This window comes from Protopterus annectens, chromosome 13.part0, assembly GCF_019279795.1.
Source record: "Protopterus annectens isolate FY-2018-M chromosome 13.part0, PAN1.0, whole genome shotgun sequence".
Lineage (NCBI taxonomy): Eukaryota > Metazoa > Chordata > Ceratodontiformes > Protopteridae > Protopterus > Protopterus annectens.
The window spans coordinates 473,201,704-473,229,277 of NC_056747.1; the positions used below are offsets into that span (position 1 = coordinate 473,201,704).

Below are 27,574 nucleotides of genomic sequence, written 5' to 3' on the forward strand. Positions count from 1 at the left end.
TCCAAAACAGCAAGTGTCACAACTTCTTCACACTCTTCCTGTTACCAGGCCATCCCACCAGAGACGCTCTAGTCCACGATTGGCCCCGGGGACTTCTGTATGCCTTTCCCCCCTTTCCACTGATATCTCAACTAATTCAGAAAGCTATCACCTTGAGAGTGACAATGATCCTCATTGCCCCTTACTGGCCTCGACAGATATGGTTTCCGTTTCTTCATCGTTACCTTTTGGAGCAGCCTTGGCATCTGGACCCAGTACCAGATCTGATAACCCACCAATCGGGTCTGCTGCACCAGTCTCTGCTTTCTCTAAACCTCACAGCGTGGTTTCTCTGATTCCAGCCTTAGCCAGGCTTCCCTCAATATCTCGCTCGGTCCGAGATATCGTGATAGCCTCTCATAAATCTTCTACCCGGAAGATTTATAGTAGCAAATGGAAACGCTTCTCCTTTTGGGCAACATCAAAAAACATAGATCCCTTTACTGCACCTATCCAGTCTATTCTAGATTTTCTAGCAGAACTCTTTCATTTAGGATCATCTGCATCTACCATTAGAGTTCAATTGGCTGCCATATCTAATTTTCATGTTTGTGTCTTGGAGTCTAGCATCATGGCTCACAAACTCTGTAAAGCCTTTTTAAGGGGCGTATTTCTTCTCAAACCTCCAATCAAAGATCCCCCGCCTCAATGGGATTTGAACTTGGTTCTGGCATCCTTAATCCTTCCCCCCCTTCGAACCGGCGGCTTCATGTTCTCTGAAGTTGCTTTCTTGAAAGACACTTTCTGGTAGCTATAACTTCAGCGAGAAGGGTATCTGAACTCCATTCTCTGTGCAGTCGTCCTCCTTACTTAGTGTTTCACAAAGATAGAGTATCCCTCCGTACTAATCCATCCTTTTTGCCCAAAGTTTCCTCTCAAGTAAACCTAAACCAAATTATTGATCTCCCCGTTTTTTTCCCTAACTATTCAAACAGGTCGGAACAAAAGCTACATTTTTTGGGTGTTCATCGCCATCTTAGATATTACTTAGACAGGACTAAACAATTCAGGAAATCTAATCAATTGTTTCTGTCATATGCGGAAGGGAAATTGGGCCTTCCTGTTACTAAAGTATCCCTCTCTAGATGGCTCACCTCTACAATTACCTTCATCTATGAGATCAGACATCAAAAACTACCCTCAAGACCTAGAGCTCATTCAACTAGGGCATTAGCTACATCCGTAGCTTTTCAGGATAGGCTGCCAATAGATTCCATTTGTGCAGCAGCCACCTGGGCTTCTCCTCATACATTCATTTCACATTACAAATTGGACATGGTTTCCAGAAGCCGTGCCAATTTTGGTTCCACTGTTCTCAAGAGTCTGTTCCGATAGGCCACCCGGGATAAGGTGCTAGGGACGGTCCCATCCAGCAAGAATGAAGGCGAGATGGACAACTTAACATTAAGAAGTTATGTACCTACCATAACGTTCCATGTTAGTTGTCTTCTTCTCGCCTTCTTTCTTGCGTCCCACCCTCCTTCCCCCAAGCCTGGACAGACCGACAGGAATTCAGTTTGTGTTCTTCCTCTGGAAGTCGTCATTCCCACACGTTCTTCCACCTCTTTTTCTCCTTTCTTAGGTCTGCGATACCTTTCACGCAGGTTGTTTTGAGGTGGGTTTCCCTACTCCATTCTATGGAGACTAGGGTTGCTTGATATAGCTATCAAACGAGATCTGAGTAGTTACTGCCTAGCATTGTGGGATATAGGGGAGCCTCGAGCCGGTGGAATTAGCTCTTGAGCTTTAGTATTGGCCGAGTCGGAGCCGAGGATCGGCTCCGAACCCATCCAGCAAGAAAGAAGGCGAGAAGAAGACAACTAACATGGAACGTTAGGGTAGGTACATAACTTCTTATTTTTGATCGCCATTTCGGGGACACCTGACATCTGGGGCAAGAAAAACTGATGAAAATGGAGTTGGCTGCATGTTTTATATCCCTGACGACCTGACGTCATGGAAGAGGAGACAGCAACCAATGCAGGACCCAAGACTTTGTTGTTCAGGCCAACTGAGGGCAACCTGCCAGCAGATTACCCAAATGTAATGACTGCAACAGTGAATACACTCTAACATCTACATGTATGGTAAGTGTACACAAGTGTACTTTCTATTATGCAAATAACAAAGGGAAAAGAGGATGCCCCTGCCTGGTTACTCTGCTCAAGCAGAAATTAACAGAGAGGAACCTACCCACTTAAATTGTCTCTTCCGATCCCTCGTATTCCCTCTTAATCAACCTTATAATTTTTTCAGGAAATGCAAATGCTTCCATTTGCCTTCTCATAAAGTCCCAGCTTACTCGTCAACTGCTTTCTCTACATCAAGACCCTCCAACAACAATGGTATCTTCTTACATTCTGCTTCCCTCTGGATCAATGTTCTGTTAATGTCAAATGTGTGCCACCTCTTCACAAAACCACATTGATCCATATATCTCAATTTGGCATTGCTTTTGTCATTCTTTTACCCATTATAGACATGAATACTTCATAATCGTGGTTTAGTATTGAAATGAACCTGTATGAAGTTGGATCTGATGGATCTTTACCCTCTTTAGGTATTACAGCTACCACTGTTTCTTCCAGGATGTTGGTACTTCTCCTTCTCTTAAAATACTATTAAACAAAACCTTCCAGATCTTTCAGTTTTTTCCTTCCTAGCTTCTAAACTTCCACAGGAATGCCATCTATTCCTGGGGTCTTTCCTGTAGATTGGTTATACATCACAATTTTTAATCTCCTCTCCTCCTATCGTAACTATTAGTAATTGAGCCTCATCAACCTCTAACCTTGGCATATTTAATTCTTCCATAAACATTTCCATTTGTATCCTTTCATGATTTCCATATTTCTCTGCTTTATACAGATTTTTTTTAGAATTTTCAAAATACTTCTAATACCTCTACTGGATACCATCCTTGTTCATAGGTAGGTACAAGGCTGTCTGCCCAAGGGCATTTATAAGCCTAGCCAGAATGTGTTGGCTTTCGCCTCCTTTTAAATTAGTTTCCTGGGCCTCTGTCTAGCAGGGCCATTGAAGTGATCCCAGGGGTAAATTTACGATTTCCCATCCACTCGTCAAGATTTCTCTTGAAGAGAATCAGTGAGGGGCTTTGCCTGACATAAATTGTGATTCTATTCCAGAGTGAGGGAAGTCTCTGTGACAGGAATCTATCCCTCCAGCATGTCCTTTTTATTGTTGTGCTGAGGTTTAACTCACTGGAGCGTGTGGCTCTAAGGGATTTGGTTTTCTTGAGGTGGAGCATGTCCATTAATTCCTGGTTGGACATGGCCTTGTACGTCAGGCAGAGATCACCTCTGAGCCAGGCGGTAAGCAACCGAGTAGAGCTGGAGTTTCTTTAGTCAAGCTGCATAGGGCATCTGTTTGGGACCGTGCTTTCTACTTTCTGTTGCTTGAGTCATTGTGCTAAAAGTTTTTGTGCTGTACTGTTACCAAAACATTGCTTAACAACAGTCTTTCTAAAACTCTTTATCGAGGTAATCCCTTATTTTCTGCTTAGCATTCTGCAGTTGATCCTCTTATTGCTCTGTGAGATTCCTGCTATTCTGAAATACTTTAAAATTTGTCATGATCTCTAAATAATTTTTACTTCTTAAGAATAGCTCTCTTTCATTTCCACCCTGTTTCTAAACTCCACCTTTATTTTATCCCACTCCCTAGATATATTTTCAGAAGAAATTTCTATCCTGACTAATAGCTTATGAATAATTTCGCCAGTGTCTAATTTTTATTTTATTACCCTGTGTTTGTATTTCAGTTATTATTGGCGCATGATCTGAATGCATGAAGACCTTCAATTAAATCTGTGAAATGTAAATTTTGTCTAGCCTAGCCCAGTTTTTATATTTTGGGAATAATATGTAAATTTGCTTTGAGCTCCTATTACTGAATTCACATCTTCCATGCTAAATATATTCATAATTTTCTTCAAAAATCTACCCTCCTTTGTTATACTTTCCCTTCTGGGCCGCCAGACACTCCAGTCCCCACCTGTAAGTAATATTCCTTGTTGAAAACTGGTTATTTCTCCCAGAATTTTCTTGAGCTCCATTATAGCAGTTTTTAGTGGAATGTAAATACATGCCAGTGTAATCCTCCTCCCTTGCCAGTAACACCCTAGCACTAGAAATCTGCCATTATTATTTTTTTATCCTCTTCTATCACTATTGGAGCTTCTGTTGCAATTAATACAAGTACTCCTCTTTTCCTTTGTCCCAGTTATTCCACTAAATAACCATTCTGAAAACCTTTTTTTATCTAATTCACATGTTCACTTCTTTCTAAGTGTGTCTCCTGTAACATAGCTGTTTGCACTCTACGTTTTTTAATATAGTTAACTACTCTGTCTTTTTTGTATTTGTCTGAGACCTTTGACATTTAAAGACATTACAGAAAGGATCTTTGCATTAAAAAGTTATTTCCCACCTTTTGTGTATAGCACCTTTTTTGTAAGTATGTAGTTCCAACTTTTGATTAACATGCATACACTGTTTGACAGGTTGAACTTTTGCACTGTTGTTTCTTGTCATATCTATTTGAGTTTGTCACATTTTACAAAACCTTTTGTTTTATTGAAAGCCCTCAAATAAAAAACAAACATCCCCAATACCCCTCTAAAACCTATTAACTTAATACTAACAGACAAAACTATGTATATTTTCAAATACTGAAGTTTTAGCCTCCTAGTAGGAGCAAAAGTCCAAAACTCGACAGCCACACTCCCAGACTTGAGTTAACCTGACAGAAAGTTTAAGCATGCTAGGATGCATGGTGCAGCCTGTGCTACAAAGTGCTAATTGATTTTATCTTTTCTTCATTGCTCTCCCAACTGGGAAAACCCCTGAATGCTTTCAGAGATCATTATGTCCTAGACAGTTTCTTTTCTCAGTTTTTTTTTCCTTCAGCCAATCACCCTCCATCAGCCTGTATCCAGTTTCTCTTTATCAGATTGTCTCCATGGAGACAAAAGAACCAGGCAGGCAGTTTCTCTTTATCAGATTGTTCAGATAAGAAAACCAGCTGCAGAATTGCTACTGAGCATGCACTTATTTGCTGGATAAAAAGCTTCATAATATTCAGTATTGTTTTTCATTTCCTTGCTTACTCGTAAAACTTGTTACTAAATTTGTCTAAGGTCTTTAATCCAGTCATTTCCCCATGCAAGAATGAGAAAACGTGTATCAGTTTTTCTTTTGTCGTGCTGTTTTAACCAGGCTTTTTTCATTGCATTGCCTACATTTCTTAAAACTGAACAAGAAGAAAGAGAGATGGGAGAAATAAAAGAAAACAAAGGGAGCACCTGTTTACAGTCCCTATTGCACTTAAAAATAACGGAGAAAATGTTACCTTGTAGCATGCAAAGAAAACCATACACCACAAAAATAGTGCTTGTACAAAAAATTTTCTTAACAGTTGACTTTCTCCCTCCTTTTCCCCTCCCTAAAGCATTTTTGAACATTAATGAAATGTAGTAGGGGATTTGCTTTAGAGTCCACCACAAGTCCAACAAATTCTGAAAATTTCCAGATTTTTTTGTTCTGTCATATTGCATTGTAATCCCACATTGTTACTGGTTTTTACTGTTCATCTCCGTCTCCCAAATCCTATATCTGCTTTATTTCCAACTTACTCTCAATTCTTCTAATCATCTCTCGTGCTCCCTTCCTTCACTCTAACATTTTCCGATGTAGCACTGGAAAAAGTTTCACAGGTACAGTCTCTCTGTGGTCTTTAACAGAAAAACACGAAGTAGAATCTTTGTTTCACAGCTTACTTTTTGTTGGACAATCTTTTGTATTTCCTCCTTAGCGCGTACTTCATCAAGCAATGATTTTGTTCCAGGGAAGAGTACTTTGAAGACAGCTGGATACATCAGTTTGAATCTCAAACTTGCATCTCGACATCTCCTGTATGTTTGTTGAAGGAAAGCACTAACAACATTAAACCAGTTGGGATTTTAAGGAACGCTCAGTTTGCTGTCTTTCATATTTGCCTCTAATTCTATTATTTTTTGAAACATCTCTCCTTGAGCAGTCTCATATTCAGCCACCCTTTTCATTTTGACCTCTGATTTTTGAAGCTTTATCACCTTATCTGAATATTTGTTTAAAATGTATTCCATTTTTTCCAGCCTTTTGTTGTTTGAGTTGATTTTTGCTCCATCAGTGTTTTGTTTATTTTAACCAGGTCATTGTGCAGTTGTCATATCTTCCTGTAGGTTACTGGAATTCATGTCTGGAGTTTGCATTGCTTTTTGATGAACAGCTGCAGAACTTTCCCCAGTCAGTGTTTCTTCCTCATTTTTTGTAGATGATTTTTTTCCAGGTCTTTTGTATTTCTTTTTTTCCTGACATCCAGGCAGCACACTTACTAACTATGAAGAAATTAGACTCATCTGTGCTAGCATGTCTGTCTGAAGTTTTGTAGATAATTTCAGATTAACCCGTGTAATATATGCCAGCAAGACTTATGGTATTGTAAATAAGTTCTTGTATGCTGATTAATACTTTGTTTGTACAGCTTGTTTTAAAGAGTTGAACAATGTTCCTTTACATTGCTAACTGTGCATATTTGTACAGGAGATTCTAAATGCAGACCATCTGAGTCAGCTGATCTATAGATGATATCATCGGAATGTTTTCAGATGCTCTGTGTTTACTGCTAGAGACTGAAAGACAGGAAGGAATAAAAAGAAAACAGCTGTTTGTTGACTATCAGAGTGAAATGAAAATAAGAACTAGAACTGTTAAGACAGTTAACCTAGCTTTTAAAAGAGCCTGCTGAAGATGGTTTAAACAGTTGAGTTCAGTTCAAAGATCAGCCGAGTTGTGTTCACAGTTGTACTGAGTAGTGACTACCCAAAGGACTCTCAAAGAACTGTAAAGCCTGCCTTCGCTCTTGTAGTATTTAGTTTAGATCGGGGACAGTGTTCTTCAGTTAGATAGGAAATTCTAGCTGATTAGTCAGAGTTTTTCTAAATGTTGGAATTCTGACCTTCAGTATTAATTTCATTTTCCTGATTGAATTCTGTTTGTTTATTGAAATTACTGTTGTACGTTTTTAATCATTTTGCTCATTAAATATTTTTATTATCTTACATTGTGGCTGGTTAATTAGTGTATTATTTAATGAATTAAGGGTGCTTATGCCTGCTTTGATCATTCCTGGGTCATCCCGAAAGTCTGGCTGCTTTAGGTCATATGCTACCATTTGTTTTGATATCTAATTTTAATAATTGGACACCCGTTTGAAAGGGCATGTAGACACTCATTGGTGACAGCATTTTACTGCATCATTTGGGGGAAAGGACACAGCTGGAAATCTGCGTCAGGCTTTCCCAGAAGTGTTTGGATGTGTGAGATTCAATTTACTTTAAGTGAGAGTGTGTCATAGGTCTTAAACTGGGACACATTATTCTGCAGTGTGTAATAAGGAGTTATATTAGGGGTGGACAAAAGTATACAATCCAGTCCTTGGTTATAGAGCATTTTCTTTTGTGCTGTTAGGGAAAGTTGTGAAATATTACTCTTAAGTGACGGTCTCACATTGGATTAAGTAGTGAGGATTGAAGTTCCTTAGTTACTGACCCAGGATAGTAGGGGCCGTCACATATCGATGGCAGTTCAGTGGGATATTAACCAGATGTCACACTAGCCAGTTACTGCAATTTACCTCTAAACACAAGTCTACCAGCCTTCTCTGCTGAGTTTCTGTTTTCAAGCTGGGAGACCTAGAATTAAGCTGTTACTCAGTGTGCAGCCATCTTGGAAGTCCCAGTACTCTTACCTTTTTGTCTATACCTGTGAGGCAGTTAACATCCCAAAATAATATGTTTAGTGTAGTCATTGTATTAAATTATTATTCACATGCATTGTATGTGACAACCTTTGTAAATATCTTTTTCCATCTTTTATGTTACCTGCACCCTTTAATGTTTGGCAAAATGATACTTTATGTAATTGTTTCTTGTGATCTCCATTTGTAATTCCATCACATTTTACAAGACTTTTTAATTTTAATGAAAACCCAAAAATGCACACACACACACACACACACACACACACACACACACACACACAGCACCCCCATACCTATTAGCTTAAACAAATGCACACAACTGTGTACATTTTCAAATAAGGAAGTTTCTCCTGATAGAAACAGTTGTCTAAAATCAAGCGCTACACATATACGGGAATTACCTAGCCTAAAATTAAGGTTATCAGTGTTAAAGTGCGTGTTACAGCCTGTCTCTTACTTATACTAATTGCTGTCTCTTTTTGTCTTATCTTTACTCCCCTCCCAGATGTGTAAAACAACATATATGCTTTCAGAAAATGCTAGCTTTTAGCCTTAAGAAAAAATACATTGGTTATCTTTAAATAAAAGTAAATTATATATTCTAGTAAATGCATTAAAGTATTTAGTTACCAGAAAAGCTGCTCTGTCTTAATTTAAATCCACTAATTCCAGACTTTATTTTTTACTGCACTACTTGTCCTTTCTCCTTTTAATTTTTCTTTCTGTCAGTAATCAATGTCCGGATCTCTCAAGTTACTGCCTTTACCTTTTAGTCAGCTTGTTTCCATGGAAACATGTCAGAATGTACTTCCTTTCTAACACTGCTAAAGGAAAAATATTCATAACAGTGTGGTCTCATTTAAAAAAAAAGACATACTTCCAAACATCAGTGAAATGAATTAGGGCACATGCCTGTCAGTCCTGCAACAAGTTTAGCAAAGTCAACAAAAATCCAGTTTTTCTTAGGTTTTTTTTTTTCTTGTAGAGCCATATTTCACGAATGTGATGGATACTTTATAGTCCCACATTTATTCACTAATTTCGATGTTGCTTGTCTTCTTCCTATTCAGCTCCATCTCCATCGTCTGCCTCTGGTCCAGTGTACTCTCAGTTCTTTTATTCAATTCCTGTTCTTTGTTTCAGTCTCTCTAGTATTTCCTTTGGAGCATTGAAAAAGATTTCACTGGCAGAGTCTCTGTATGAGTTTTATCAGAAGAATGAGAAGAGTCCCCTTCTGTTTGATGGCTGACTTTTTATTGGACAAACTTTTGTATTTCCTCCTTAGTCTGTCGGCATCAAAAATGACTTTGATCCTCCAGGAAAAAATGTCAGGAAAAAATATTCTGAAGACACCTGGATACATAAATGTAAGATTGCCTTTGTCATATGTGAACATTTATTTAAGATGTTTGAAAAAAAAACGTTCCCTGATTCCTGGGATAAATTTGCTTCTCTTCTGCCTATTCTACAGTAAGTAATCATTTGCCACATACGTTCTTCTCTCTCTCTAAATTTTAATATTTTGCTCTTCGGTCAGTTTTGTAAGGAATAACTCTCTATACTGTTATGATTGCATTTTTACTAATACTCATCTTTGCTGCTTCCTCATAGCCAGGTTTGGGGCATGCACACAATGTGTGCTTTCAAAAAACAAATCCTGCTGTGGAATTCCAGTCCAGTTACTTATCTGTACTTTCTTAAAATTAATACTATCTGTTCCTTCCAGTTTTTGCAATACAGCAGAAAATCTCTGGTTTTCTCTGCATGCTGTGACCGCTGAATCTACCATTTTTAGAAACTGCTTTTCTTGAGCAGTCCCATACTTGGCCGAACATTTCATTTCGACCTCTGTTTTTTACAGTGTTATCAGCTCATTTGAATAGGAGTTTAAATGTTCTTCCATTTTTTCCAGCTTTTTATTTAAAATGATAAACACCTTCATATTTCACCTTGCTGTGACCCCACATTAATGGGAATGTTTGAGCCAACTTGTGTGTTAGGACATAATTCATCACTATCTGTTTTGTTTTTGATTTTTTTATTTTATAGCCTACTGATTGACAGTATGCATGCATCATGCTGAAAATTTGTTCAGTATCCTTCCCTAGGTCATCAGCAAACTATTTTCTTTCTGACCACCCTATTGGCATCCCTGTATGTTTGATAGCCAAATCTGTGTAGCTGGGGGGGCTCCAGGTAGAGGACAAAAAGGAAAGGGGAAAGTGGGCATCCTTTTTTGTTCTCCTGGTCATGTTAATTGTTACTGCAAAGCCCATACCTAATTTCAGTCTGCCTTGTGATCCTCATACATTCCTTGTATTGCTTTAGTCCAACCCTGCAGGACCCCCAAAAATATCCAGTGCTTCCCACATAATAGTCCAACTTAGTCTATTGAATGCCTTTTTCCTGTCAAAACTCATAGGTAGGTACTAGGCTGTCAGCCCAAGGGCCGAAGTAAGCCTAGCCAACAAAGTTCCCTGGCTTATGCCAACCCAAGAAAGTTAATTTCCTGTGCCCCTGTCGATCAGAGCTACAGAAGTGATCATCGGGGTGTATTTTCCATCCACTCATCAAGATTTTTCTTGAGTGTTAATGAGGAACTGCTTAACCTTGATGGATAGCCTGTTCCAGAGTATGGGAAGTCTCTGGGACAGGAATCTATCCCTCCAGCACGTCCTGTTTATTGTGGTGACAAGGTTTAGGTCCCTAGAGTGTGTAGCTCAGAGGAATTGGGATTTCTTTAGGTGTAGCATGTCCAACAGCTCTGGGTTTGACATAGCTTTAGGCAGAAATCACCTCAGAGTAGGCGATATGCTACAGAGTAAAGCTGGAGTTTTTTGAGATGGTCAGTGTAGGGCATCTGTTTGAGGCCAGTAATCCTCTTTGTGAAGTACTTCTGTGACCTTTCCAGCTGCTGCAGATGTCTTGTGAGGTACATCTCAAAAGGGGCGTTGTACTCTATAATGGGTCTGAGTGTCTAGTAGAGGGGAACAATGACCTCTTTTTTTCCTGGATGAGAACCCTTTTGTGATGAGGTGTGCCACGTAGAAGGATTTCCTGACTACTGTGGCAATGTGATTATCAAAGGAGAGACTACTGTCAACCTGGGTCCCAAGGTCTCTCATAACACATTCAGTGTTAAGAAGACTGACACCTATGTGGTAGTTCAAGTTTTTACCAAAAGGGACAACAATGCACTTTTTGGCATTGAGCTTGAGGCCATGGCTCTGACACCAGGCATCTGTCTTAGTAAGGCCCTTATGTAGGATGTCCACATCATTTGGGGACTTGACTATAGCTCCTAGTTTGCAGTCATCTGCGAATTTCATTAGCCAGAGGCATTCTGTGTTAGCCTGTACTTCAGAGAAGTAGATATCAAACGGGAGAGGTCCCAGGACTGAACCCTGTGGTACTCCACTTGTCACTGGTTTGAAGCCAGATTTGGAGTCTGCAACTTTTACAGTGTGGGTTCTGTCAGTGAGCCAATTGGTAACCCATCTTGTGACATAGGAATTTACACCTAGTTTAGTGAGCTTAGCTAGAATTCCAGAATGGGGGATGGTGTTGAAGCCTTGGCGAGGTCAAGATAGGCTGTGTGAACCATCTCACCCTCGTCTGTGGCTTTGGTGACTGCCTCAAAGAAGTCGACCAGGTTCAGGAGGCATGATCTGCCTTTCACAAACCCGAACTGGGTGGGGTCCAGAGTTTGAAGGTTACCAATGTCTTTGTTTATGAATTCCATGATGATACGTTCCATGGCCTTGCAGACCAGGCTTGTCAGGCTAATAGGATGATAGTTCCCAGGATCAGTGGGAACAAAAAAGTACAAGTTGTTTTTTATTGTCCGTGGCATCATTCTATATCATTAAAGTCATGTTGATATTCAAATGTTCGTCTATCTTGCCTAAACCCACATTTGTCCCAGTCAATTATTTTTGCTAAAGGTTTGGTTGATCTTTTTGCCTAATCTTTTTGGCAGAATTGTTGCAAATACTATATAGTTATGATTAAAAATAGAAATGGATTTATTGGAGCTTGGATCCGATTGATCCCTACCATCTTTGATATTACTTCTAGGATAGGCCTCCTAGGAAGGGGGAATACTTCCTCCTTGTAAAATTCTGCTGAATGACTTCTTCAAAATTCTACTAGCTTACCCCATCCTTTTCTATATTTATTACCGGTTGTCATCTTGTCATGCAGTCTTGCTTGTTTTTTGATACCCCATAGCCTTCTTTAATTCTTGGTCTTGAACTGGTCTCAAGTGTATTTACCCTTTTGTCTTACCTGTTTGAGGTTGGTTCAACCTGTCCAGGTAGTACTGTGTATGGTGTTTACTACAGTTCCCCACAATTTTTTGCTTGTATAAGTTGTTATAATTTCCTGCAATTAACTCCTCTATTTTTGCAGGTTCTGTTTTTAGCTTTTCATTCTTTGGGTTCCTAATCTTTGTAGTTTTACTTTCAGTATTTTATTGCCTGAACCTTTGTGATAATATTTGGTCACACTGGAACTATTATTTGAAACAACTGCTAACACAGCTTTTGCCCTGCTCTCTTTAACCAGGTGTATGTGTGTATCCACTGACATTTTTGCTTGTTTTAGTTGCATGTCCTAATGCTCTGTCATATCTCTTACCTTCCTGTTCTGTAAGTCCTTATTCTGTTTGTGTTTCTAAACATTTTCTGCGACTTGCTTTATTTCTCTGGCCTTATAGAAAAACAGGTTCTTAATATTCTCTTTACATTTGTCTCAGCATAAGGATAGATTATCCTTTCCTACATTTATGCTCCTTATTTTGTCCATAATTGGTCTAACCAATCAGCAAAAAAGTCAGGCTCGGTGAGACCACCTCCACCAGGACACTGGTCACCAGCAGAGTACCCCGTGTTGGACCTGGTCCTGTTTGGCATCTGCTTCTCGGAAGTAAAGGCTAATGTCAAAGGCCTGTGGCTCACCAGATTTGCATATGACTTTAAATTGGAAGCTGTCCTAGATTCTTTCCAAGACATCAGCATCCTACAAGAGGGTCTAACACAAACAAATGACTGATGCCAAAGCCATGGATTAAACTCATTGTGAAGAAATGCATTATATTGCCCTTTGAGAAGTCATCTACCTAAGCTAATTACTCCATCGATAAAACACCCTTAAGAGTTTACCTGTTAGTTAAGGATCTGGGAGCATATGTAGACAGTAATCTGCATTTGACCAACACCTAGCCAAGATGGTAAGAAAATCATTCTGTGTCACTGAACTGATAAGCAAGGTTATGGCATCCAGATCCAAGGAAGATGGTAGTACCACTCTAATCAGCCCTTATCAGACCCATCATTAAGTACATTGCCCCCTTTGGCATGTGCCTAACCAAGCACTTGCAACCCTCAATGGTTCCTCACAAGGAGAATCCAGGATATGAATACCCTGTAATATACTGATCGCCTTGAGGCCCTGTTTCTGTAATTGGTTTCCTACAGGTTACTGAGAGACGATCCATGTCTAGCATATAAGGCATCCTCAGATCCAGTTCTGTTGGATCTCTTGCACATCCACAAAACAAACAGCACCAGAAACACTAACTTCAAGGACATGATGTTTGCCTGCAACGTTAATAGAACCTGCTAGAGAGATCAATGTGGGTCTCAAAGGTTCCCTGCACTACTGAATAAGCTCTGCATCTACATGCAGCAAAGTTCATCCCTTACCAAAAGAAACCTAGGTCTTGTGATGGGAAATTACAAATTCATCCCCTGGTCTGGCTGCTATGTCTGTGATGGACAGAGGATGACAGTAAGTAAATGAATCCCCAACTAACATACCCCCACATAACCCTTAGCCTCTCTATGAACATACCCCACCATATAGACATCCAAGGAACTTTGGGACAAAACTGGGTTGGGTTGCACAGCTAGGCTTATAAAGTACATAGTGGGCATTAGCCTGGTATAAACCTATGATCTTATAAGACTGGGTTTGTTTGTGTCTTTCGGCTTTCCCCGGCTAGGGGTCGCCACAGCGGAACTCTGGTCCACTAATGATTGGCAGTAGATTTTTACATGCTGGCTTGCCGGGCCTAACACACAACCTTCGATGAAGGAACGTCCATTCACGCATGTCGCCACACAGAAGATGCTCTAACTGAGAATCGAACGGGCAACGTCTAACTGTGAGGCGACAAATAAGACTGGGTATAGTAGTTTAAATCCCAGATGCATTTCTTTGTATTTTGTAAAGGCAGAAATTAAAGGTCTCTGTTAATGTTTGGCCTGTATTGTGTAGTCTTGATTAGAAATACCCTAGCTTCTCCCACCTTCACAATAGTACCTCTCTTCCACAGGAATGACCGTATTTCTTTGTTTTTCATGAAAAGTTTAAAACTTGACCAAAATCAGCCTTGGTGGCCTGTTGCCTATCAGTCGAAAATTTCAGGCTTTATGTTCCCTGTTAGTCCTTGTTTCATCTACAGATATCTCAGTCCATTCACGCATTTTCCCATGAAGTCTATGTAGCTCTTTCCTTCCACCATCTCTGCAGTTGCTGTAAAATAGAGGGTCTCTTTCCTGAATCTGTCCTCCAGTTCTATTAACCTTAACTGTATACTTTCTTGTTTTGCCACCTGCTCTACCATTGCATCTTTGAGTGACTTTCTTGTGATTTATCAGAGTGTTCAGAGAGAGCAGCCTCCCTTATTTTTATGTTGCTGGAGGTGATATAATCAGCAGGAGTTCCACTCTTCTTGAAAATCTCTTTATGCATTTGGTTTATTTTCTCCTCCATTGATCACTGTGCTGGTGGATAATCAGATATCATTTCGGACCTGCTTTCCTGCCTATGTACCACAAAATTCCAGACATCTGGTTTGAACATTGAATTTTTTTTTACTTTTACATATTTTCTTTCCATTTTTCCCCTGGTGTAGTTTCTTGAACGTTGTAAGCAAATTTGCTAATGCCAGATTGATGTTTTTTTCCCCCCATTTGTCAGCTTTTCACAAGTTGTAACCTCTCTGCTATATCAACTTTATTGAGATAACTGTTCACACAAGATATGCCTTTCAGGAAGTAACTATTTCAAGTTCTTTTTATTCTGTTTGCTTTGAGAAACATATGAGTGGACTGATCCATGAAGGTCCTCAGCTGTTATATGGGAAATACAGGGATAAGAAACAGCAATGCAATGGGAAAAAAAATCTAATATACATAGTCATAAGTCAAGTCAAAAATCTGTTTAAACATGGACCATATGTATCATTATATATTCATATATGTTATAATGGGTCAACTTGTAGGCATTATTTGCTGCTGTGCATTGGGTGGAAAGGGGGTACAGCAAGTATATTAAAGTGGATATCCAAAGAGGAAATCCGGTAGTGAGCCACTGCAAGCGCCACTTCCCAGATCATTTTTATAAAGTTTATAGATAGCTGTTGTTTTGCATGCATATTGTTGTCATTGTCATAAGGAATGTAAATTGGATGGACTGGAACTGTTTATGTAACTAGGTTACCCTACTACTATTTTCGCTTATTGAAAGAAGAGTAGTTTTAAAAAAAGACAGTATACTGGAGCTATGAGTATTAAAGTTCAAAGTATGTGACTTGCTAGAAGCATTGAAAATTGGCTTTTGCAATGGAGTCCAGTGGCTGCCTGTGTAGAGTTTTCAACATGCCACTTTATTTTCATAGGCTGGTTAATCTGCTTCCTGAATGGCCACATCGAGGACTGGAAACATTTCCTACAGGATCATACTGTTTGCGAGCTTCTTGCAAGACAACACTCACAAATGGATTTTTTGTGGCATTGTTTGAGAGAAAAAGTGTGGAAAGCAAGAACTATAAAAGGTATGACCTTGTAAAAATGGAAAACCGGTACAGAGAACAATATAAAGTATTTATTAATACATTTTTCTTTGCAAAGTGACTTACTGTGTACCTTGAATATTAGTTTAATTGTGGAATTCATGTTCCCTTGTGTAGAAGAAACAATGGAAATTTGCAAATTTCACTATATCTTGTAATGGTGTATAATGTTCATAGAACCAGTACCCATTCAGAGCTGATGTACTGTACATGGGTGAGTACTAGGCTAGCTGCCCTTGTGGGCCATTTTAAGCCTAACCATTTTCCCTCAAAGATGAGAATCAAACACTGTACCTTGTGTCTGTAAGGTAAACAACTCTTACCATTATTCCACCCACTATGTGATGACAATAGCTCAGACTGGTGCAGAAAATGCAGCTAAAGAAAGTAGAAGTGTATTGTTGTGTTAGACATGCAAGCTATCAGTTTGTGAAGTGAAATCAGTTTGTGTTTGTTTTGCATATGTTGTTAGGGTTATTCATGCTAAATCATGTTACAGCCTGTGCTCCTACTTGCACTAATTCCTGTCTGTCCTTGTCTTATATTTATTCACCTGCCAGATGTAAAAACAGCTTATATGCTTTCTGAAAATATTAGCTTTTAGCCTCAAGAAAAAGTACAGTTGCCATCTTTAAATGAAACTAAACTATATATTAATGCATTTACTAGAACAAAGTATTTAGTTACCAGAAACGCTGTCATCTCTTATTCACTTAAAGTAATTTCAAACTTTGTTTACTGAGCTGCTTGGTCTTGTACCTTTTAGATTTACATTTTTCTCAGTAAACAATGTTCCAGCCTCTTGATTTTACTGTTTTTACCTTTAGTCAGCTCGTTTCAATGGAAGCATGAGAACAGAATGTGTAACACTAAGCATTTATTTGCTAAAGGAAAGCTATTCATAACATTGTGGTCTCTCATTAAAAAAACACTTAAAAAACTACTATTAGATTAAGCAAAGGGCATGAATCCAGGCATTCATTTATGCAAAAGTAAAAGAAAACATTTCATTTCTAATTAATTTATAGTATGTTCAATCCACTTTTACACCCCCCACACCCATAGCTCTCAACCTTCCATCTCTAAAATGAGGAACAAATGGGCAAAATGTGGAACACGCACTAATGGCTTACTAACATCTTCAACTAGGAAGGTCATAGGATGGTTAAAATATGCTGGTTTTACTTATAAAGAAGATTTTTTAATGGATTAATATGATTCATTTCTATTTACAATGGATTTCCCTTAAAAAAATTCGTAACACTGAATGTGTGACAGAGTCTTTCACTGTGGAACTTTGAGGAACGTGAACTTTTTAAGACCCCAAATGAGGTATGTTCCTTGTAATGAGGTACACTGGAGAGGTATGCCCCCACCCCATTAGTCCAAGATTACACAGGGGATACACTCAGCCCGAGGTCTGGATTTCTCTCTGTCTGTCTCTCCCCAGGTCCCCAGTAAGGCTCCGCCACTGGCACAGCTGTAAGGTTAAGTCCTCAGCCGAGTGCCCAATCCAAGTCCTCCAGCACCCCTGTCTGTGACACCAGTGCTTTGTGTCCCTGCTCCAAGTAGCTGACACACACACTTTGAGATTTAGTTTACATTCACACCTGGCAAAGGCTGACACAGATTAACAACTCTACCAACTTTGCCCAGACTATAAGGTAGTTACTGCCACCATACACTCCAAAGCCAGCTTTTCTAAGGCTCTTACAAGATTTATACTGAGTGAAATTAATACTAATATAAATGGTTGTGTTGACCAAACAGCAAGGCTTTCAGGAGTGGCCAGTATTATCACCAAATAAATGTATACAAATACTTTCAAAACTTAAATGTGTTCTAAAAGGAGCAGCCACAATACGAAGTTTAAATATAGTTATTAATAAATAATAGACCATGAAAATACTAAATATCTATTTACAGTAAACACCAGAGTTTCAATCACAGGAAATATTAAAATAACACAGGTGAGTAGATTCACACAGATGCAGAAAAACTGTACTTAACTAATCTCTCTATATTTTCCTCACTGATCTCAAGAATTACTTTTCCCCTGCTTCACTTCCTAGAGCAAGGCTATTTGAAGTGTATAAGGGGTCCTTCCTTGTCAGGTTCCAAAAGCAGAGTGCAATGAGACTTCAGTGTTATCTTAGTATTAAAGCATCATTTCCATCCTAGATTACAGAATGACATCACATATATTTGGTCATCTGACTTCTGGTACCCATACTACCTCATTGTTAGAAACTGGACAAGAATTTAGCACATATGTGCTACCATACACACGCAGCTTTGCTGAGATGTGTTATAGCATCTGGAAGTTATAAAACTATAAAACACTTGCTAATAAACTATTCCCTGGCACAAACATTTTGTCTCTGGCTGCAGTCACAACTGTAAGATACAATCTTTATGGCCGAAGTTAAGTAATTTCTTACTGTATTTCAAAGTTAGCTGGACTGAGATTAACCTCTTCTCTTCCAGTATCCTCTGTTAAAACAAAATCAGGTACAGTACAGTCAGGACCCACTGTTGGTACATTTTGAACACAAGCAACTTTACATTTTTCAACACAGTTTGTTATACAAATGACATATAATTATTTACAAATCTCCAGCTAGCTATGCTGGCATCAGTTACACATCCACTGACCTACTTCTCCTGGCATAGCTGGCAATGCCTCATATTGTCACAGCTGGGATAAATTTGCTTCTCTTCTGCCTGATGTACAGTGAATAATCATATCCTACCAGTACTATATTCTCTCCATTTTTTTAGTATTTTGCCCTTATGCCACAGTTTTGTCAGGATCAACTCTTTCTGCTGGTATGATTGCATCCAGTTTGTGGTTCATGATTGCATCTTTACTAATGTAGACCTTGGCTGCTTTCTCATGGCCAAGTTTGGAGCATACAAGCAATTTGCCCTTTCAGTTAAATTCTGCTGCAGAATACCAGTCCAGTTACTTATTTGTGCATTCATAAAATTAATGTAGACTATTCCTTCCAGGTTCTCTGGTACAGTAGAAAATCTGTGTTTTCTGTGCGTGCTCTGATCTCTTAACTCTTACCATTTTTTTAAACAGATTTTCTTGAGCAGAAATACCACAGGTAACGAAGAAGCCAAAAAATAAACCCAAGGATTGATTAGCTTAGCGCCTTGGCTGTTCAGCCTTCAGAGTAAAAAAACCATAACAAGCATCACAATAATATACAAGTAGAATTAACAAGTCACACCCACTGCTGGTTTATTTTTTGGCTTTTTCGTTGCCTGTGGTATTTCTTCTTTTTTCTTTTATTTTGTGGTATTAGTAGCTTTTCTTGAGCAGTCTTATACTTGGCCAGCCTCTTCATTTCAGCCTCTGATTTTTGCAGTTTTATCAGTTCATCTTAACTGCTTAAAGCTTCTTCCATTTTCTAGCTTTTTGTTATTTGAGTTGGTATACTTCTTCAGTGTATCATTTATTTTGATCAGCTCTGAACACATTTGACATAGCTTCCAGTAATTTAGAGGAAAAATATCTGTTGTATCAAAGCTGAAGCTTAAATTGGTCTTTGCTGAACAGCTGCAGAATTCTTCCTAGTTAGTGTTTTCTCTTCACCTTTTAGAATTCAGCCTCTCCTAGTTTCTTCTTTACCAGTATCCAGGCAGTGTACTTACTAGCCAGAAACTGAATTTTACTAAAAACACAGAATTACTGGCTTTTACTATCAGTTTCTTTTTCACACTGGGAGAGCTTAAATTAAGCTGTTGATCCCTGTACAGCCCTCATGGAAAACCTGGCCTGATTTTTTTATTATGCATGGTTCAGGTGTGTTTCTACAAGCAGTGCGTACACACTGGTGGACTACCATGCTCATGCTTACTTATGATCCACTTTGGACATTCTGCAAATATGTAACCATCTTATTTAGTTTAATGACTGGGATTAACCTATAGACTTCACTAAGGGGCACTTATGTGATCAGAAGACCTGCAGTTTCCCCAGGCATGAAAGAGAAAACCTTTGGTTCTTCTTATTACCACCCCAGTTTTGTCATTTTGGATTCATTAATCATACATGGAGCACTTATTGCAGTCTGTTGCCATACCACTGTACCAAAAAATCAGACCTGGGGGAGGCACTTAAAAGAAAACCTAGTATCATCCTCAGTCTCCATTTCTTTCTTACTATCATGTTAATGGCAGCCTGACTTTACTCCTAGAACTTGTAAATGAATAAAATGTATTTTTATAACTTGTTTTTTCTAACTACTTTTCAGATCCCTTTATGTAGTTGGCAAATTACTGGCAAGGATCCACTACCTGTGTCTTTTACGCTCAGCCTTGTGCTTTCTGCTGTGCATCCACCACATTTATGAAGTGCCAACAGAATTCTATGAAATGTTTTTTTACTAGACAGACATAGCAAAGATGGAAATAGACGTTTGAAGTCAATGCTGCTCACTAGTATGTGTAACTTCATTCGGCAAAATATAAGAAGAAATTCAAGTACCACTGATCAAACTACCTTAAACATTGCTGCTCCTGCTGCCACGCACTGCATCAGCTACAGTATCAACAGCAGGAAGTGAATATTTTTGCTTTTTGTGCTTCTGGCACAGCAGAGGTTATATAAATTTGTGGTATATGCTGCATCATTTGATGTCTCACTTCTGAGTTGTTTGCCGAGTTTTAAAATGACCTTAAAGATTCTGCATTTTGTCAGGCTTCTGAAATTTCTTTGAAATTTCAGTCTTCTGCAAAATAGTGCTATGGGCTGTTTTAAATAGCGTTTCTCCTGGCTATTCTGCCATAGCTTATTTTGGTCTGTGTATGTATGTATCCATACTTGAACTGGGTTGGCAATGCCCATACCTATGGAGACTTGATAAGGTGAAATTGTTAGATGTACGGATCAAAAATAATTCTGTTATGGCAGCTAAGGATATGTGGGAAGAAACCAAGCAAAATACTAACAAAATGAGAAACTGGAGGCTGTTGAGTATGGATATGGGTAGTACGATGGAAGCAGTGAAAAAGTTTAGTCGTTTTAACCTTATGTGTAGGTCAGGAGTATTTTTTATCAGACAAGGAGAAGTTCTGGATTATAATTAATAGGTTCTTAATTGTATACTAGGCTGACTACTAGGGCCCTCATATGCCTAGCTGCACACCCCAGATGTGACCCACAAATTTAGTTTATATAGGCATGATTTACTGACTGCCTCTGTCCATGTGAGACGTAGACCAGGGATAAATTTTCAGTTACTCATCTGTTGGTCCAAGTTGTGCTTAAGTAGGGTTAAAAAGGAACTCTGCTTTTCATGAATGGGGAGCCTGTTCCAGAGAATGGGAATACAGCAGAAGAAATTTATTTGGAAGGGAAAGAGGGCATATAGAAAAGCTGATTCTTCCATTGAACAAGGTGGTTTAGGGTTATTTGATTTGAAGGGTAAATTAGAGCTGCGTTGTTAAGGCTTATATACATAACTCAAAAAGAAGGTTATAAATCAAAGTGGACGGGGATGATGATGAAATGGGGGAGGGATGAGAAACAGAGACAAGAACTTTGGATGCAAGTCCTTAAGGAGCAGAAATTATTCAAAGAACTAAGCCACAAGAGGAGGCTGGAATTTACGGGAGGAACTAAGCAATGGAATAAAGTTATGTGGGAGCAGGTAACTCAGGAGGGAAAGGTAATAGAGTGGGATGAAGCTAAGCAGAATGTTAGGGGCAGGATAGAAACTACCTCCCTATCAGGAATCAATAGCAGTTCATAAGCAGAATGATAGTGATTGAGGAGTGCTAAGTTGAAGACAAACTGGTAGAGTTCTTGAGTCTAGAACAGTAGCTGCTTTTTAAAAAAGGATAATTAGTATGGTGTTTAAAATGGCATGATAAATTTAACAGTCCATCAGAGAACGTTAAAATGGGAAATGACAATGGAAAGCCATTTTACAAAGGAAGAATGGGAAAAAATCTGTAAGGCTCCCAAGTATGCAGCAAAGTCCAGAAGGTTTAGAATTTTTGAGTAGAAGTGTTTGCGTTTGTATTTTTATACCTGAAGTAGATGGGGGATTTTTCCCTCTGGTACATGGCAAAGCCTGGCAAGATGTGGTGGGAGAGAAAATGAGAGATAATTTAGCACGTTTTTGAATGCAACAAGTTGGCATATTTCAAAAAATGTAATATTCCCTGCAGAGTACTTAAGACAGAAATGCTGGGGGTTCAAATGGTTATAACTAAAGCAATAATTATTTTTTAGCTGGGATATACGACCTGAATTTCCTGAACATAGTAAGACTTTACTAATTTGAGTGCTTTAGGCTGCCAAAAAGCAATTGCTAGAAAATGGTAATCAAAACTTATATTAAGCATGGTGGAACTTTTGAATATTATAAAGGAGATAGAAGTGAAGGCAAGATCTTTAGAAAAGGGAAGGAGCACATTTTATAGAAATAAATGGAATTCATTGAAAAAATGCATGCAAAATAATGTTCAGGAGAAGATGTGGTTAAAGGGAATGCAGAAATTCAATAATTTGTGTAATGCTGTAAGGAATAAAAATTGTTAAAAAGAAAATGTATACTACATGACAGTAGCAATGGAAATTATTAGTTTGCTTTCTTTTGTAGTAGTGTATGTAAACTCATGTCACAGTTCAAAATGTGGTGATTTAATAAAGATGATTAAACAAAATTCGGTGTTTCATGTGTTTTTCATGACCCCCACATTTGTAAACTGTGATATTAAGTGCTTCATACAAGGCAGCTAATTTGGCCTTATGGAAGTCCATCAGCTTATCAATACGCTTTACCTTATGTAAACCACGAAAAGAACAGCACCAACTAAAATGAAAAACACAACCACTGTGGGTAAAAGAACACTGAATTTATTACTGTCACAGATTTAGCGCTTTCGTCCACTCAGTGTCTGGACTTCAGAATAAAAACACAGCACATGCCCAAACACTAAAAAGAGCTCAAAAGACACACCCCATATTCCCAATTAATGATTAAAGCAATATGCTTTCAACTAAAACAATCCTGCAACTCACAAGGTAGTAAAAACAATGATGGTTACTACTGAAAAACAATGCATCAAAATAAAAACCTAAACACTAATTAGTAATGACATGTCAACTATAATACTAGCATAGATTTCAACTTTAAATAACTTGAGATAGAAATGACATCATTTAGTCTTGGATGTCGCCCAGCATTAACTCTCAGTTGCCACTTTAACTCAAGGAATTCTAAAATGGTGTCATTGGGACCTCCCTAGGGTCCTGGGTCAAACCTTCTGTAACAATGAATTTGAAGGAATGTGTAGGATACATTTTGATATGTCTGAAAAGGGCATTTTGTTAGTTTGTCATAACCGTGTTGATAAACACGATATCTGAAGTGCCTGATAGTCTTACCTATATAAAAACAGGTACAGTCATTACAGACTGCGGCATAAACCACCCCCTTACTGTCAGTTGAATTTATTTTGTAACTTAATCATTCTATATCATGTATGAAAACTTTTGTACCCTCCAACATCACTTTACATTGGGTGCAGTGTCTACATTTACTCATTTTACCGTTGTTGGAACTCCCCAAACTCCTTTCAATCATAGTTTTTAAACAAGCCTCTTTCTTATATACTATATTTGGCATTTCACCTAATTTACTGGCAACCTCCGGGTCATGTTTGAAAATAGAGCAAAATTTTTCAGTGACCAATTTAATTTCCCTGAAATGTCCGTTGTAAGGCAAAACCAAAGCTTTGTTGTAATCAACATTACCTTTGTCATGTACATCCCGACTAACTATAGGTGTACTAGTGAAACCCAAAAGGGGCTTGTAAAACCCACCATGTCTCTCTCTCTTCACTTCAAATATTTCATTTAAGAAGTCTTGGGGGTGACCTCTGTGGAACATGTCAAATAGTTTAGTGCATTCAACCAAAAACTGGACATCTTCACTCACCATCCTGGCAAGTCTCACACATTGCCCCTTAACAATGGATTTTTTTCTGATGAGTGGGATGCCAGCTCTGGAAATGCAAATAAGAGTTGGAATGAGTGGGTTTTCTATACAAGTTGGATGCTTATTTCTTGTCAACCCTATTCTTAGTCAGGGTTCCATCTAAGAAGTTGACTTGCTCTAGATCTACAGTCATGGTGAACTCCAAGAAATCAGTGGAGGAGTTGAGAAATTGGAAAAATGTATCCAACCTGTCAACTGAATCCACCCAAAAAATTATGATGTCCTCTATAAAGCATCTGTACAGACACCAACAGTCCTTAAATTCTGACATGAATAACAGATTGGTTTCCCAAAAAGCCATGACTACGTTGGCAAAAGTTGGTGAGCATGCAGCGTCCATGGCAACACCATTGGTGTGTCTAAATAATTGCCCTTCAAAACTGATGAAATTGTTCTTGAGGACAATTACCATGAGTGAACTCAGTGACACTTTTGTCATTCCCTATCTCAGTGTGCAAAGCCAAATATTCATAAAACCAATCTATCCCTCTTTCATGTGGGATAGTGGTGTACAAGTTTTTAACATCATTGCACACAAAAACTAAATCATTGTTGTACAGTCCATCCGTCACCCCATTCACAAAGTCCCAGGAGTCCTTCAATAATGGAGAATAATCAATAAAGATGTTCTTTAACGCTTGGTCGATGTACCTGGCTACAAAAAATGTCTTTGATCCCTTAGCATCAATAATGGGTCTCAAGGGTGGTTCAACCGAAGATTTATGAATCTTTGGGAGATCAAAAATCGTGGGAGTCCTAGGATGTTGCACCTTCATATACTCTAAATCACTAAAGGCGATTTGGCCATTGAGAAACAAATCTTCTAGGGCCAAATTAACCCTGTGAATGACCACATTCATTTCATTTAAAGAAATGTCCTCGTAATCGGCTGACAACAGTAATGAAAGGATTTTGTTTATATAATCATCCTTACTCATGACTACAAGGCCACCTTTCTTGTCCGGTTTCATTATTCGCAGGGAAGTGTCTGACCTAATGTCCTTGAGTAATGTGGCTTCATCACTGGAAAAATTAAAGTGAATAGGAATGGGACCTCTCACTATCTTCCTGATTTCTTCTTCACATAAAGTTTCAAAAATGGCAACTCTGGGATGCAAAGGAGGATTGTACATGCTGGGTCTCCTATTATTCTGATGCAGTACACTGTCTGCACCTGATTTACCAAACAAAAGACCAAAATTCAATTTCCTGGAAAACATTTAAGTTGTAATAAAATCTGATCTGTTCTTGCCCTTTGAATGGGAACAAAAGTTAGGCCTTTCTGAAATAACTCTGCCCAGCTGCTTGAAATCTCATGGTGACTGTAGCTATATATGTGAAAATCACCTAATGCGTTCGATACAACTGAATATGCTGGTTGAGAATTCAATGTCAATTGTACTGTCTCCTCGAGTCCATGTATCGCCTCCTCCCCTTGTTCCCACTCCAACCTTTTTGGTAGTGGCTGGACCTGTGGTTTGGGGGTACGATGTTGAATCCCCTGATGGGACTTAAAAAGCACAGCAGCACCCCCCACACAGAAGAGCCAACGGGATTTTGTAATGCAATTTCATAAATAGAGAGAAAAATTAAGCAGCTGTTAATGAGGATAGGCCTAGTGTACATGGGTATAATTTAGTACTCTACAGTATGAAAACTGAATTTTTGAAGTAAATAGCACATGTAGTTGAATGTTATTTTGGAATTTTCATGTGAAATTTGTACCCTCTGAACTGTTGCCTTTTATAGTGATGTCACATGACTTCAGCTGTAATACATCATTTGCTTCACAATTGGATAGCTGGAAAAACTGGTGTAAATCTTTACAGGAAGACATTTTAAGGATGTGTAGGTGGATTTTTTTTAAATATTTAATCTGAAAAACATATAACCTTGTAGGGGCAATGAGACGCTTTATTAGGATGCCTTGTGCATATTTCAATTCACACACTTGACAGATAACACTCAGCTCTTTGGCCAAAACCTCACTGTTCCTCTGAGTGTGCAGTAATATCTGCAGCTGGAGGTGGTTGGGGGGGGGGGTGATGATGGGTATGTGTCTGTGTGTTCACCCTTGCATATCTTACTGCTAGCATGAGATTTTATTTTTTTAAGACCCCCCCCCTGTTGCCAAGCTGGTCATCAGTTCTTTAGTGCCATTGCTAACTCTCCGTTCTCTCTTAACCAACAAGCTAACATCCCTAGACCAGAGCCATCAGCCTTTGGGAGAAGTTGAGGAAATAAATATTCCTTTGACTGTCATCCTTTTTATAATACTCGGGATATTTTTTGTACAACTTAGGGTTCCTCTTAAGGGCAAGCATGCAATAATGTGAACAGTGCCACATATAGATTCCTGTACATGGCACAGTGACAACTCTTTTCCCCTTGAGCTGCACATGTGCCTGTTAGACACCAGTGCTACTCTGCAGCCTCTGCTGTAGTGCAGCACAATGCCTAGAAAGCTCGCACCTTCCTCCCCAGGTCAGCTAACTGACTGTTAGATGCTCAGGTCCAGTAACCTAGCCAGCTGGTCCTCCACATTCCCGAGCTGCTAATCAATCTCTGGTCACCACTGTTACAGTTGGACATAGTGCCACTCTACCCGTGGGATAGCATTTAAATGTGATTTTTGGTGAAGCTTTCCAAATGACATGCTGCTGTTTAACTGCAGATAGTAACTGATATTGATTTTATGATGTCATTGTATTGGAGGTTTAAGGTGGTGATATTCACTGTAACATCAGTCTTGAGTTAGTGGTACAGATTGTAAGAGCAGGCTGTGTGTTCATCATAACTATTGAGATTGATTTTTTATAGTCTTCCTTCTTGTGATTTATATATCCTCTCACTCTCAACGGTTTTTGCAGTGTAATGCATTTTAAAATATTTATAGCTTTAGAATTGAGTTAACAGTCTTGTCGTAAGTTCAAATCCACAATTAAAACTTGAATCACCAGTGCCCTAGATGCTTGTTGAATGTAGCTCTTACTGTTTCTCTCTCTTTTTTTAATAGATCATGCAGTGAGGAAACCAATATAAAGTTAACATCACCTAGAAAATGTACCATCAAGTTAAAGAAAAGACTAAAGCGAAACACTGTTAATCCTGTTAAACAGTATGTATAGTTTTGGCAAAACTTGAATTATCAGCACACTTGAAGATGATCTTTGTTAAATTTAGCATTTACTATCCATTTTCTTTCTATTAGGTCCTGTAATGATGGAATTGATACCAAGTCTCCCTCAGCAAAATCGTGTATACTCAAATTAAAGAAAAAGAAAAGACGAAAGCAGAACCCCATTGTTCATGTTAAGAAAGAATGATAATTATAATACATTTTAAACAAGGTGGCTTTTTGGATTGGGCTGAGCTTTTTATGAACAAAGTTGCACTCAACACATGTATTTAGAAATATGTAGCACAGTTTGACCCAGCCCCCTAGGATGAAGACAAAAAGTGCAAGTTAGTTGTTTTGTCTTGGACTGCATTATTTTAACTGAAAGGTGGCAGTGCATAACTTTTTAATGTCAGTTTTTTCAAGGATAACCATCAGTTGGAATGTGTAAAACCTTATTTTGAGTCGTGTATTTTGCATAACACTTATTAAATAAGACTTGGGCTGTTCTGGTCTGTTAATTTTTTGTTTTTTCTTACCGCAGCCTTACCGAAGTGCTGCTCATTGTACTTATTGTAGATTGATATGTAAAGTGATCCTTCACTTGTCTTGTTTATCTTGTCAGGCTGAAGGAGTTGCACTTCGGTCAGCCTTTTCCTTCTTGAAAAGTTTCTCATCCAGGGATTAAGTGCTTGTGTGGCCACCCGGCAGTACAGA

The 27,574-nt window shown here is 38.6% G+C and overlaps 1 protein-coding gene across 1 annotated transcript in view; it reads left to right on the plus strand.

Moving 5' to 3' along the window:
• Positions 1-27,366, plus strand: part of NSUN5 (NOP2/Sun RNA methyltransferase 5) — a 787,401-nt gene extending 760,035 nt beyond the window's left edge. The window contains exons 9-11 of the mRNA XM_044054112.1: positions 15,545-15,700; positions 26,756-26,857; positions 26,951-27,366. Of these exons, the coding sequence (XP_043910047.1) occupies positions 15,545-15,700; positions 26,756-26,857; positions 26,951-27,065 (373 nt within the window). The 3' untranslated portion in view covers positions 27,066-27,366. The remainder of the gene's footprint in view (positions 1-15,544; positions 15,701-26,755; positions 26,858-26,950) is intronic.
• The last annotated feature ends 208 nt before the right edge of the window (positions 27,367-27,574 follow it).